Source organism: Equus asinus, chromosome 1 (genome assembly GCF_041296235.1).
Source record: "Equus asinus isolate D_3611 breed Donkey chromosome 1, EquAss-T2T_v2, whole genome shotgun sequence".
Lineage (NCBI taxonomy): Eukaryota > Metazoa > Chordata > Mammalia > Perissodactyla > Equidae > Equus > Equus asinus.
Genome location: NC_091790.1, coordinates 160,675,358 through 160,690,021, shown reverse-complemented (window position 1 = coordinate 160,690,021; position 14,664 = coordinate 160,675,358). Strand labels below are relative to the sequence as shown.

The following is a 14,664-nucleotide window of genomic DNA, read 5'->3' as shown; positions in this document are numbered from 1 at the left end:
CCCCTTTCCCAGAAAACCACTGCTCTGATTTCTAGATCAGATTTCCAGAATCATATGAATGGAATCATACGCTATGAACTCTTTTGAGTCTGGCTTCTCTCACTCAGCATGTCTGTGACACTCATTCCTGTATTAGTATTTCACTCATATTTGTTGTTGAAGAGTGCTCTACTGTGTGAATTACCCCAGTTTGTTGATCCATTCACCTGTAGTTGGCCTCTGTGGGAGCCAAAAGCTACCCTATCATAGATAGAAGTGGAAGGGTCTTGTTTAAAAAGAACCCACACAGCTGTCACGACCTCTGAATCTTTTCAGAAGGCAAATTTCTAGAACGGAAAGTTACTAAATTGAAACCTTTCTCAGGCTCTTGATACATACTGTCAAATGGTTTTCCAGAAGGTTTCTGCCAATGTACATTCCCACTCATGGTGTATGAGAGTCCCTGTCTCCTTATACTATCGTTAGCATTTTTGTATCTTATTTTTTATCTTTGTAAGCATGCAGAGCTGCAAACTTGTATCTAACAGTTGAAAGGAATTTTACCTTGACTATACATCAATGGGTCCCATACTCATTTTCTTTCTGAGTTTGAAGAATTATCAGTGACCTCACTTCTTTAACCACCAGTCTGAGAAAGTCGATTCAGAGACATTTCTGGCATCGGTATTTCAGATAGAAGTGGAGACAGGGCAGGAGCTCAGCGTCCCAGTACTCCGGCTTCCAGTAATTCCTCTAGAGCCGCACTGTCCAGTACAGTAGCCATTGGCCACATGTGGCTGTTGAGTACTTGAAATGTCATTGGTCCAAGTTGAGATGGGCTGTGAGTGTAAAATATACACTGGATTTCAAAGCCTTAGTATGAGAAAAGTGAATGTAAAATATTTCATTAATGTTCTATTGATTACATATTGAAATAATACATTGAATATATTGGGTTAAATAAAATGTATTATTAAAGTTAATTTCACTTGTTTGTTTTTACTTTGATTAATGTGGCTACTAGAAAATTTTAAATGATGTGCGGCTTGTATTTTATTTCTATTCAGTAGTCTGCTCTGTCATCTTATAGAATTCCTCTCTCCTCTCTCTACTTCTTTTTCCCTTTGACTGTCTGCCCTCCCCCAATCCTTGCTTCATTGTCTTCAGAGAAGCTTCTCTGAATCTTCTCTTTGAGGCTCTGCAGACTTTATATTTAGTTCAGAAGATCAAATTGCAAGGTGGGACCTGGGCACAGATTTCCATAAGGAGCCAAAGAGTGGATTGACTGTAGGATTCTCTTACCTGGGAACCAAACCTTTCTGACAGCAGATCAGAAAGCAGGGAAGAAGAGGAGTGGGTGGGGGGTGCCCTTGAACCCCTCACTCCCAAGGGCTCCCTCCCTCCTCGCCAATAGGCTCTACCCCCACCTGCCTTTGTCTCAAGATGGTTTAGGCGTCGACAAGCCTTTCCCTGATATTTTCTGCTTCGTCTCTCCGCTTGGTTTTCCATCTTTTCTTCTGCCGTGCACCTTGTTTTCTGGCGGCCTCCCTTGGCTTAATGTTTTCTTTGGCTGTTTCCTGGAGCTTCCTCACCAGGATCTCCAACTTCAGTCCTCACTGCTCTGCACCACTACCCCGGGAGAGCCCACCCGTTAGGGCAGGCCCAGCTCCCCATACCTGACCCTGGCCCCACCTTGGTCTTCTGTTTGCCTGGAAGTGCAGATCAGACCCTCTTCACCAGCTGGACCCACCCTTTAGCGGGTGAGGAAAATAAAGGATCCTGCTCAGAGCGAGGAGATCCCTGGCTGTCTTTGGTGCTTCTTGTAACAGGATGACCATGAGCTGAATTTCTCTCTGGTGTCCCATGACATAGATTTGGTCCACCCCCGGATTCTGTTTATCAGGGCACGTTCAGCTATGTTTCCTTTTCTGCCATCCACATCTTGTTAAACTCCTGCTGAATTGCACTAACTGCAAATCTGATTAAATCTCAAACCAGGGCTTTGGAAATTATAAAACAACAGCGTCCTTGCCAGCTGGCTGACTTGTAATTCTATGCTTTGCTTAGGTTGCCCTAAGTCAGGAGACTTTCCTTAAGTTTCTGCCTGTGATGGCAAGAGGTGGAGATGTCTGTAGGGGTTATTACGGAGAAAGGCTGGGATGAGAAGTCACTGGTTTTGTGGGAATCACAGGCTTGGAAGAGACAGGAGGCGAGAGTAAAACGAGAAGCTCATTGCAGGCGGATGAGGATTAGGAGAGGAGGGAGGAAGGGGAAACCATCCCAGGCTCTCTAAGAACGGAGCCATGGCTTGAAAAACTGCACCCTGAAGTGGGGAGCAGTTCCCTTCCCAGTTCTCTCAGATTTAGGATTATCTCGAAAAGAACGTCTCAGTTTTGTGCTCTTCTCTCTTTAACACCTCTCAGGTGTTTCTAAGAGAAAACAGGCCTCAGGCCCTTTCCAGGCAGCACTGTTGAGCTGGAATGCCATAGCATGGTTTTATTTGCATCAAATTAATTTTTTTGTTATTTTCTATTTATTGAAAGTGATAGTTTTCATTTACAGTGGTGATGTAAAATTTCCTTAAAATTAATCTATTAGTTTTAAAATAGTCCATTTAAAGCAAAAAAGTTAAGCAATTAAAGTACAGGTGGGACTCAATTATGGCCGAAAAGAAAAAAAAGGAGTGACTATTTTGCCCGAATGACTGAGGTTTGGAAAACATGGTCCTAAAGGAAGAAGGTACAGAGACTACTCGGAGATTCTAGAGTTGTGGATTTAAAAACTATCCTCTTGCCAGTTTCATTCAGTTGTTCACCATTCACTACAAGAGAGTTTTCTAAGAAACCTTTCTTTTCTTGATTTTGCAGAACCCGGAAGGAAATTGGAAATTGAAGATTTAAGGAGAGAATGTTGTTTTAAAATATTCTGACTTACTTCTAAAAACGATGCCAGAAACTTAAAAAAAGGTATTATTAATCACTAATTTAAATTTACTATTACCATCTGCTAATCCTTGAGGAAACCAATTTTATCGAGCTGTGGATCCTGAAGTGGGTCGTAGAATGGACCACAATGGAAAAGGCTGAATTAGCATCCAATAGATTAGCATACTTTTAGTGGAATAGTAACTAACCAACCATTTTCTTCCCTTTAAATTCTGTTTGGTAAGGATCTCTTGCCTTTCTGTTGCTTAGAATGGTCAATTGTACTGTCTCTTGCCCAGTCACTCAGGTTATAAAGCAAAGTTATGGTGTGGGGTCCCGCTGAGAATCTCCATAAGGCTCGCAGTGTTTAGCAATTTGATAGGTAAAGGAAGAAGAAATGGAAGCCTGTCAAAGAGCAGGAGACTCACGTGTGACCTGGTGGAAAAAAATTTGAGAACCACTGCACTTGAATGCTAACAGATGTGGGCTTCTGAAGCATACATTAATGATGCTGACGGGGTTTACAGATCTATGAATTTTTTTTGAGCTCAACAAAAATATTTCAAAATGATCTTTCTGGAATGTGTGGGTTTTCCCACCTACATGAAGAACTGAGGGGCCAGATCAAGGCTGTTCTAGTTCCAGAATTATGATCCATTTTATACACACAAGAATGACTGGAGAAGTGGCTGAAGGATCTTATGCTGTAAGAAAGCAATCGGTGCCATTTGGGGGTAACTCAGATGAACTGAAGTTATTGTTTAATCCTCACATGAAATAGCTTGGGCCTCTCTTCCCACCCAGATAGGAAGTTCAGCACGTGCACGAGGTTTTCAAGGATTTCCAGGAAGGTGGCCTCTCCCAGTCACCTACCGCGTGGAGGTCCGTGTCACCTCTCCCTCTTGCTCTTGCCCTCCCTCTGTGCTGCTTCACTCCACACATGGCCGTTGCTCCTCCTTCGTTGCCCAGGGTGCTTGTGTATAGCAGACTTTGGCGAAGGTATAGGGAGTGCTGGAGCAAGGGGTCCAGGACGGACAATGATGACTGAGATGTCACTGTTCCCAGGTTCCTGGGCTCTGGCTACCACAGGAGACTTCACACTGACCATCTCTCTCCTCAGGCCATTTTGTCCTCAGATCATCTTGCCCACCACCTCCCCCAGTTCCTCTGCTCCCAGTTCTGGCCCTCTCCCCTCTTAGGGTATGTGGAAACCTCCAATCCCAATTAACCTAATTATGGAAAATAACATACCTCTCCATCTCTATCCCAGTCTAGGACTGAGGCACACTTTTTAAAAAATATACTACTAATAATAGGGGTGGCCCCATGGCATAGGAGTTAAGTTCAGCACACTCAGCTTTGGTGGCCCAGGTTCATAGGTTCGGATCCCAGGCGTGGACCTACACCACCCGTCAGCCATGCTGTAGCAGTGACTGACCCACCTATAAGCGGAGGAAGATGGGCACAGATGTTAGCTCAGGGCTAATCTTCCTTAGGAAAAAAAATAATAATAATTAAGAAGTTTTGCTAAACAAAAGGGTTGCCTACCTCTGGTTGCCTACCCTAGCAATGTAACCCACAAGCAGAAGCAATTAAATTATGATTTTTGTCTTGACCATATCTCAGATCCATGTCTTAAGTATGATTCCTTCTTGCTCTAAGTAGAGAAATCCTAGGACCAAAGGGAAAGGAGGGATATTTCCATGGGTCTTATTGTATTGATTTCATTTCTCTCTTCAGGGGCTGCCCTGGGAGGCAGGGGCCCGGGAGGCCGGCCCTGGACCCTGACTCCCCTTCTGCCAGGAAGACTCATGCAGCCAAAGATGAATTTGGGAAAAGTCGCCGCTTGCTCCTTTAACCATGGAAAAGCAGGGCCACCGTGAGATGGGAATTATCCCGTCAGAGTCTCACTCCTACATTAAATTGTTGAAAACCAACCGGGAACTTCTGGTCACTCACATCCGGAACACTCAGTGTCTGGTGGACAACTTGCTGAAGAGCGACTACTTCTCGGCTGAGGACGCGGAGATCGTGGGGGCCTGCCCCACGCTGCCCGACAAGGTGCCGGGGCTGGGGGTCGGCACTGGCCGCCTGCGAGCCTTGGTAGCCAGAAGGGGCTTCTCCGATTTGACCTGCATGCAGAGCTGTGGGAGTTTAGTCCCCTGGGCAGAATTTCCCATTGGGATAATTTATAGAATGTAACACTTGAGTTATTGGCTTATTCCACAATTATGTATTTTACTTCTGTGATTGTGTCGAGAGCAGACTCCTCTTAGCTCTCAGCTCTCCTTGCTGTGTGTATTGGTTCCTAAACAGCTCGTTTTTCAGTTCACCTTAAATGAGTAAGAAGGAAAAGAAGATGAGCATGAAACCCTAGCAGTGATGTTCGTTCAGTGCCTTTAAAACGCCAGAGCTGCTCCCTGCTGGGTCAGACTCTGAGAAGGGCCCTGCCTCTTGTTCGGGAGTGACTGCGTCCCCAGCTGGGTCCAAATAAAGGCTTTCCACACTCCACTGTGGGAGGTCTTAGCAGCTCTTGGTTTCATCTTAGCATTGTGTCATCTCCTGAAAAATAGAACTGGCGAGACTAAAAACTCCTTCGCGATGAGAGGAGCGGCAGACGTTGTTTGTAACGCGATCCTGCCAGGCTCAGAGGAGACCAGGAGGGTTTCTGGGGGAGGCACAGTAGCAGACTCATGTGATTTTTTTTCCTACCTTTTTAGTAACACAAAAAGCCTTTTCTAAGGGTTAACTTACATGGGGGTCTGTTAACCCCTCTCTGTGTGGCCCCACGCCCACATCCTTGTGCCTCGGCGCTCAGCACTCATTCCTGGAGAGCAATCCGTTAGGTTCAGAGGGAAAAGGAGACCCGGAGAATTCCAGGGGTGGGCACAGCTCTGGTTGTGAGTCCGACCTTTTCATCTTGAGGCTCATGGAAGCCTCTTGGTGTCTTAGAGCCACGTGGTTTTATTTCTTGCTGAGGCAGTCCAGTTCACAGCTTCTAGGCCTTCAACGTGTGGCATCTCATGCCCGCTGCACGCACAGTCAAGCCCGAGGCTGTAGGAAGAGCTCGGAGCCCTGCGTGTGGGCCTGTCTGGTGGGAGGACACCCCTAGTGCCGCCTCACACCCTTGTGCTTTGTGTCGCCACCAGGTCCGCAAAATCCTGGACCTGGTACAGAGCAAGGGCGAGGAGGTGTCCGAGTTCTTCCTGTATGTGCTGCAGCAGCTCGCGGACGCTTACGTGGACCTCAGGCCCTGGCTGTCGGAGATCGGCTTCTCCCCTTCCCCGCTCATTCAGAGCAAAACTGTTGTCAACACTGACCCAGGTACAGTCAACCCTGGGGGCCTGCAGTCACCAAGAAAGCAAGGCCCTGGGGTGTGGAAATGCTGTAGCGTGCGGGCCCAGCAGCATATAAACATGTGGTCCACCGTGGCCGGCCCTGCCTTCCGCCTCAGGCAGCAGGCCCAGGTGCTGTGTTCCTTTTGCAAAAGGAGAGCTGGTCCCTGTCCCCCAAGTGCAGCCCAGGGGCCTGTGAATGAACTGACTGCACGTACCTGGTATGATGTCTGTAGGGGCCCATGGAAGTGTGGCGATGGTTTAGGTTCTGATGTCTTGCTTACTTCCTGTTCTGACATATGTGGACATTTTAATGGTTGCACAAATTCCAGGTTGCATTTTTTTTCCTTTTTAAAATCTTTCCAAATTTGCTTCTAGGCAAAGTATTCTTCTGTCACCCCTGGATGCCAGTCCTTATTTCCAGAGCACCAGGGCGCCCCCTGAGTTGGTTGATTAGTTCAAAAGGTATTTATGATATACCTGCTATGTGCCAAGGCACTGTGCTGGATGCCAGGGGTGCAGTGGGGACCCAGACGTGATTCGTGCCCTCAGGGAGCTCAGAGGCTAATGCAGGAGCCCGACAGTAAATAATCATACAAGTGTATAATTGCAAGTGGTGGTAAGGAGAGCACCGTTGAGGATGCTCTGAGCGCACATCTACAGGGCCACGATCTGGCTGGGGGCCAGCTTGGAGCTCTTTCCGCTTTGTAGGCAACATACCAGCCCCAAGGTCACAAACTCTGATTTTTAAAGAATCTATTTTGACCTTGAAGACAGAAACAAAGGACAGTGTCCCAGTTAGTCAGGCGTGTGTTTAGGGGAGACCGGGCCAGCAGGCAGCGTCAGGGCCAAGCTCTCGCTCCTGTGGCCCCGGCAGATACCCGCCGGCCTTCGCTAACTTCTTGTTCCCACTGCTGCTTCCCATTCCCCCATGAAAAAAGGAAAATATTCCTGTGATGAATAGTTCTTACAAAAGACATCTCCACTGGTTCCTTTAGCCAGCTGCTGTAATAGCTTTTAAAGTATAATTCACTGTGCAAGAAGCCAGATGTGAAATGCTACATATTGTGTGATTCTATTTACATGAAATGTCCGGAAAAGGCAAATTTATAGACAGAAAGCAGATCAGGAGTTTTGTAGGGCCGGCGATGGAGGCGGGGACTGGCTGCAAATGGGCTTATCATGGAGATGTTCTAGAACTAGATTGTAGTGATGTTGGGTAACTTGTAAATTTACTAAAAATCATTGACTAGTACACAATACCTATTTTAAAACAGGTGGATTTTATGGTATGTAAATTGTGCCTTAATAAAACTGTAAAAAATATAATTCACTTTCCAAATTTTAAGCAGACAACCAAACTGGACTAAGTTGATGGGAAAGGGTTATAGATGAATCTGGAAATGTGTGTGTCTGTCTAATTTTTGTTACTTGAATTATAATTAAAATCCAAAACTGATTTTGAAGGAATGCATGGAACCCCCTTTCGTCTGGGGAAGGACCACCTCCCTGCCAGTGTAAGCCCCTTTTGTAGCTCAGGCGTGCTGAGAACATGGCCCCCATGTAAGCAGGCTGGTGTGGTTATGCCCCTGTGGGCAGGCTCGGGCTCATCCTGGGCCACGTGCTCTGCATCAGTGGTCCCCAGGCCTCAAAACTTGCAAACAGGGCTGGTGTGCCCTGCACAGTATAAGAAGGCTGGTTTTCATCTTAGTTTGGTCAGCTGTAATGTTTTAGATGAGGTGTTGCTTTTTGTAATCCAGATTAACGTCGAATGTTGTCTCTTATCGCCAAGAGCCCACCTGCTGTTTTCAGAACAGTGTAACAAGCAAAAGAAAGGTTAGGGCCGCTTCCTCCTTAGGGATACGTGGTTCCGTGGAGACTGGCTCAAGTTATTCAGACGGGACCCTGGTGTTGGGGTGGGGCAACAAGGCCATGTGGCCTGGCCCTCAAGTTTGAGGGGGCTGCAGTTTGTAGCTGGAGCTCGGTGACAACTTGTACAGAGGAGAAAGGGAGCCTGTCTCAGACACTCATCTCAGCGGAAGTCTGTCGCCCCCTGGCTGGTGGGACAGCGGGGTGAGGCCCGAGGACCAGCAGATACTGGAGCGCTGGCTCTTTGCATTTGAGGAGTCATCGCACTTGGCCTCAGAGTCCGGGTTGTGGGTGCATTTGTCTGTGTGCTTGTTTCTCCTCCTGAGACCTCCCTGTTTGATGCCTCTCTCTCCACCTCTCACCTGGCCCCCTGTGCCCGGCCCCCACTCTCCCTCCAGTGAGCAGGTACACCCAGAAGCTTCGACACCAACTGGGCCTTGACTCCAGGTTCATCCTGTGCTATGCCCAGAAGGAGGAGCTGCTGCTGGAGGAGATGTACACAGACACCATCATGGAGCTGGTTGGCTTCCGCAATGAGAGCCTGGGCCGGCTGGGCAGCCTGGCCTGCCTCCTGGACCACACCACAGGCATCCTCAATGAGCAGGGCGAGACCATCTTTGTCTTTGGCGACGCCGGCGTGGGCAAGTCCATGCTGCTGCAGCGGCTGCAGGGCCTCTGGGCCACCGGCCAGCTGGACGCGGGGTTCAAGTTCTTCTTCCACTTCCGCTGCCGCATGTTCAGTTGCTTCAGGGAGAGCGACGCGCTGTGTCTGCAAGACCTGCTCTTCAAGCATTACTGCTACCCGGAGCAGGGCCCCGAGGAGGTGTTTGCCTTCCTGCTGCGCTTTCCCCACACGGCCCTCTTCACCTTCGACGGCCTGGACGAGCTCCACTCGGACTTTGACCTGAGCAGCGTGCCTGACACGTCCTCCCCCTGGGAGCCCACCCACCCTCTGGTCCTGTTGGCCAACTTGCTCAGCGGGAAGCTGCTCAAGGGGGCCAGCAAGCTGCTCACGGCGCGCACGGGCATCGAGATCCCGCGCCAGCTCCTGCGCAAGAAGGTGCTTCTACTGGGCTTCTCCCCCAGCCACCTGCGGGCCTACGCCAGGAGGATGTTCCCCAACCGAGCTGTGCAGGACCGCCTGCTGGACCAGTTGGAAGCCAACCCCAACCTCTGCAGCCTGTGCGCTGTGCCCCTCTTTTGCTGGATCATCTTCCGGTGTTTCCAGCACTTCCACAGTACCTTTGATGGCTCCCTGCAGCTGCCTGATTGCACGGTGACACTGACCGACATCTTCCTGCTGGTCACTGAGGTCCACCTGAACAGGACGCAGCCCACCAGCCTGGTGCAGCGGAACACGCGGAGCCAGTCGGAGGCCTTCCGCGCCGGCCGGGACACCCTGCACTCGCTGGGGCAGGTGGCGCACCGGGGCATGGAGAAGAACCTCTTTGTCTTCGGCCAGGAGGAGTTGCAGGCTTCTGAAATGCAGGAGGGAGACCTGCAGCTGGGCTTCCTGCGGGCCGTGCCAGAGCTGGGCCTCGGAGGGGACCAGCCGTCCTATGAGTTTTTCCATCTCACCCTCCAGGCCTTCTTTACCGCTTTCTTCCTCGTGGTGGATGACAAGGTGGGCACCCGGGGGCTGCTCCGGTTCTTCCAGGAGTGGGCGCCTCCTGGGGAGGCAGCAGCAGCGTCCTGCTACCCGCCCTTCCTCCCTTTCCAGTGCCTGGGGGGCAGTGGCTTGGCGGGGGAAGACCCCTTCAAGAACAAGGATCACTTTCACTTCACCAACCTCTTCCTGTGCGGGCTGCTGTCCAAAACCAAACAGAAACTCCTGCGGCACCTGGTGCCAGGCGCCGCCCTGCGGAGAAAGCGCAAGGCCCTGTGGGGACACCTGTTTGCCAGCCTGCGGTCCTACCTGAAGAACCTGCCCCGCACCCAGACGGAGGGCTTCACCCAGGTGCAGGCCATGCCCACCTTCATCTGGATGCTGCGCTGCATCTATGAGACACAGAGCGAGAAGGTAGGGCAGCTGGCGGCCCGCGGCATCTGTGCCAACTACCTCAAGCTGACCTACTGCAACGCCTGCCCGGCCGACTGCAGTGCCCTCTCCTTCGTCCTGCACCACCTCCGCAAGCGGCTGGCCCTCGACCTGGACAACAACAATCTCAACGACTACGGCGTTCGGGAGCTGCAGCCCTGCTTCAGCCACCTCACCATCATCAGGTGAGGCCCCCAGGCTCAGGGAGCAGCCAGTGGGGCCGGGGAGGGCCAGGCTCGGGGGACCCCAGGGTGAGCATCGTGGTGCGGGATCTCCTGGATTACCTAGGACTCGTAACCACTGGTCTTGGAACATCAGGCGCTTCTCCCTCAGGGTGGCAGAGGGCAAGGAGCAAAGCTTCAGAGTCAGGCAGACCTGGACCAGCTGTAGCTGGGTGTCCTTGAATGAGTTTCTTAACCTCTCAGCCTCAGTGTCCACATCTGGAAAAAGGAGATGCTTATATGCTAGCAGTTTCAGTAGTAATAACCAGCATTTATTGAGAATGAGTGAAGTGCATTATCAATATTACCTGATTTAATCCCCTTACCAGCCCTGTAAGACAGGTACTGTTCTATCTCCATTTTGGCAAAGGAGGAAGAGGAGGCACAGAGAAGTTAATAAGTTGCTCAAGGTCACACAGCTGGGCCATGCTGGAGCCAGAATCAAAAAGAACCCACCTTTCGAGATTCACGGGAGGCTTAGAGATAGGCCATGAAAAGTTTCTGGCACATGGAAGCTTTAATGATTGCAGAAAAGCAGACTTTGTGCTAATCGGTGTGGGGGAGGAAGAAATTTTACTCTCCCCTTTTAGGTTCTTCTGTCTGGTCTAAGAATTAAATCAACTTGAGACAGATTAACAGGAGAAAATCAAATTTAAGTTCATATGTACAAGAATTCCACATACACGAGAGAGTCAGAGACCCCACATACATGAGAGGTTCAGAGACGAAAAGGTAAAAGGAGGTATTTATGCCATCTTGAGCTAAGGGACGGAATAGGGGCCTGAGGCTTCAGAGGGGAGGAAGGTGAGTCGCAGGATGGTAAGGAGAGCAGAGGTTCAGTCATTAGAAGTCTGCCCCGCCATACAGATAAGTCATAAAAATTTATTTCTGGTAATAACTCATTATAGGTAAGGCCCCAAATTTAAACTCTTTAAGGGAGAGGTAAAAGTTTCTCTTCAGCCTGCAGGGTCTCACTTGCCTTTAGCTCAAAATATTTCGCATGCCAAAGTGGCATATCTTGGGGAGGCCTGTTCTGAACCCCTTCGTTGGCAGTGGTTGGTTTCCATGATCAAAGCCAGCAGCCCTGAGCTGCCAGCCATCTCAGCAAAGAACGCTGACTCTTAGTTTCCTGTTTGATGGTTTAGAGCAAAGAGAGGCCAGTCTGCTTTCTTCTGTTAGCATTTCCTGTATAAAATTCACCTTGTAAATCTCTAGGGGGCTTCAGTCCTCCATTGCTTGGGTCGTGCATTTCTGAAGAGCAGAAGGGGTTTGGAACTGATTCCAGGTGCCTCTTATACTGATGCCAGGGTGTAAATTATGCGGGGACAGTGGAATTTAGGGAGCCCAAGGCTGCCCTGGCCTGGGAATTAGAAAGCCTGGAGTCAGTTCTCTGTGCTCTCAGTCAGCATCTCTTCATTTTCATTCGCAGCCTCAGGCAGTCTCACACTGAGTGACTCCCTGTGCTCAACTTATAGGATGGAGGGCACCACTGTGGTGGTCCTGCCCCAAGCAGCTGTCCCCAGGGGAAGTTTTCCTCCACACCAGCAAAGGAGAAAGCAGGAGGAAATGGGCAACCCCAGAGAAGCATTTTTGAGCTCCCTGAGGGCATCAGTTAGGATTAGTTTCAGCGGAGAGTTAGAGCAAACTGAAAATATTGGTGGCTTAGGTAAGTTACAAGTTTATTTGTTTTTCGTGCAAAAGCCTAGAGGAAGGTACTTCAGGGCTGTTGTGGTGCCTCCAGGCCCATCAGAGCCCAGCTCTCTTCTACCTGGCTGCCCTGCTGTCCTCACTACCTGACTTCCGCCTCTTATCCCATGATGGCTGCTCAAGCTCCAGCCATTCAGTTTACGTTTTACCCACCAGGAAGAAGGAAGGGCAAAGAAGGACACACCTCATTCGTTTAAGAAGACTTCTCAGCTATTGCTAATAAGACTTCTGCTTAGATTTCATTGGGCAGAACTTAATGACATGTGCCCGGTTAAAAAATGAGCGATTCTGTTTCTAAAAAGCATGGATATTGGGAGTGAGTAGTAGCGCCTGCCATCCTTGGCTGGCCATGCAGTGTATGTACACACTGCCCTAGCACCAAGGTAGGTGCCATGGGGGCAGGGGTCCTGAGTGTCTGACTTGATTATTTTGATTTGTCCTAAAAATCAAGCTTTTTACCTGTTGAGCCTTTTACTTATTACAGGGATCAGCATGTGGGCCCAATTTGGCCCATGGCTTATGTTTGTAAGTAAAGTTTAATTGGAACACAGCCTCATCCATGTTTACATATGGGCTGCTTCGTACTACAGAGTTCAGTAGTTGCAGTAGAGACCATACGGCCCACAGAGCCTAAAATACTTGCCCTTTACAGAAGAAGTTTGCTGACCCCTGGTCTATTTCCTCACCCAACCCTTACCCTCGCCACATCCCTCACTCCCACCCATCCCTGAGCCTTATGCTATCCTTCAGCCTCACCTAAATGACGGGCTGGAGGATTGAGACGGTCAGGGTAGTTTGTTACAGAGGTTACTTAGTAGTAAACAATTATTTCACATTTTAGCCGTGTCAAAATATCCCGCTAGTACAGGGATCTCGCAAAGCAATTCCAGCATGCGGCTGGCCCTTGTCCAGGAGACATCCGTCATGCATCGTCTGGAGCACTCCACCCCCACCCCCCAAGCCTGGCCTGCTGGGCAGCATCTGCATTAAAGTGGAGTGGGAGGGAGTAGTGGGATCTGCCCCTTCCGGTCACGACTGGTCATTTCTCCATTGCCATTTGCACTGTCCCATGCAGCCTCGTGACCACCAAAAACAGCTCCACACATTTCCACATCCCATGGCCCCCGCTGTGCAGTGGGAACCGCAGAGACGTCTGGCTGACGTGGAGGCCATCCGCAAATGCAGTATGTCAGAGGTGACTGTGTCAGAGGTGACTGTGTCAGAGGTGACTGTGTCATGGTCCTTCCTGTGGCCCTGGAAGCCCTTGTGTTGAGTCAGGGCTGTGCTGCTGCCTCGCCTGCGGGCTGGTTCTGGCTGGGTCCGTCGGCCCCACGGCGACCAGGCTCTCGGGGCTATTGGGCGGACTGCTGCGGCCGTTCTCTCAGGGGGCATTTATAGGTGGGAAAAGTCTGGGATTCATAGGCTTCTGGCTCCTTGTGGAGTTCATGCTCCTTCCTAGTGAGCAGCTGTTCTGATTTGTGTCTCTCGGTTGTTTTGTTTCAGACTCAGCGTAAACCAGATCACCGACAGTGGAGTAAAGGTGCTCCATGAAGAGCTGACCAAATACAAAATCGTGACATTTTTAGGGTACGTGTTTCTCAAGAACGCCGGGCCAGCTACATGGTAGTAACACAGAGCAGCAGGAAACTGCCCTTCCTGTGGGCCACTGGGTGACTGAGACCGATGGCCAGGGGCACCAGGAAGAGCACTGGACTGGGAGCCAGGAATCCTGGGTTCTGCTCTTGGCTCTGCCAGCGGCCCCCTCTTTGAGCAAGTCAGCAAATGTGGCTGCGCCTCAGCCTCCTCACTGGGATCCTGGGATCCTGGGATCTGGTGTAGGCAAGTAGTTTTACAAGTGGTGATTGGAGGAGGCAGTGTTAGAATACCATTTATGTGTTGGACTTCACTACTGTGGGCCCATGCTCCCTCATCCAGAACCCTCGGGGCAAGACTCGGATCAGAACTCAGTGTGCATGCTACATTGTAGTGACATGACCCGTGGGGTCTAGAGCAATACCCTATTTTCAAACACTTTACTGTTTCTGCAGTAAAAAAAGTATTCAAAGCAAGTGGGATAAACATCATGAACAGCTGCCCCTCAGTTGCTAAAACAGTTATGAGAAAGTTTGGGTTTTGAGAACCTTTGGGATTTGGGGGTTTGTGATAAGGGATTGAGGGCCAGTCTAGCCGGTCCCATGGCCACTCTTGACTCAGGAAGCTGGAGCCAGTTGGTCAGCTTCTTTGGGCCTCAGTTCCCACAGCTGTGAAATGAGGACCCCGAAGCACGTGACCCCAGGCTGCCCTTCAGCTCGGGAACGCTGCGGGACCGTGGGATGCTCGCAGCCTCTGTCTGGTTGCCACTCAACTTCTTCCTGCCTCCTTGTTGAATTGGTATCGAGTGGTAATATGATTAGAGGGTGGACACTGAGGAGCTTCCAGTTCTCAGAGAGACACTCCTCCCTCCAGATGCTGACTGTAACCTTTAATCCCCAGATCCCCCACACCTGCCGTTTATCAAGCATTGTGTGCAGGGGCCGGGGATGACCTCATCTAATCCTCACAGCAACCCTGTGTGGGGGCTATAATTCTTA

The 14,664-nt window shown here is 50.0% G+C and overlaps 1 protein-coding gene across 10 annotated transcripts in view; it reads left to right on the top strand.

Moving 5' to 3' along the window:
- The window catches only part of NOD1 (nucleotide binding oligomerization domain containing 1), a 50,541-nt gene that overhangs the window by 19,597 nt on the left and 16,280 nt on the right, over positions 1-14,664 (top strand). For all 10 annotated transcript variants that reach the window (XM_070511391.1, XM_014841056.3, XM_070511379.1 and 7 more), the window contains 5 exons: positions 2,847-2,945; positions 4,644-4,964; positions 6,053-6,227; positions 8,506-10,330; positions 13,577-13,660. In XM_070511391.1, the coding sequence (XP_070367492.1) occupies positions 4,764-4,964; positions 6,053-6,227; positions 8,506-10,330; positions 13,577-13,660 (2,285 nt within the window). In that variant the 5' untranslated portion in view covers positions 2,847-2,945; positions 4,644-4,763. The remainder of the gene's footprint in view (positions 1-2,846; positions 2,946-4,643; positions 4,965-6,052; positions 6,228-8,505; positions 10,331-13,576; positions 13,661-14,664) is intronic.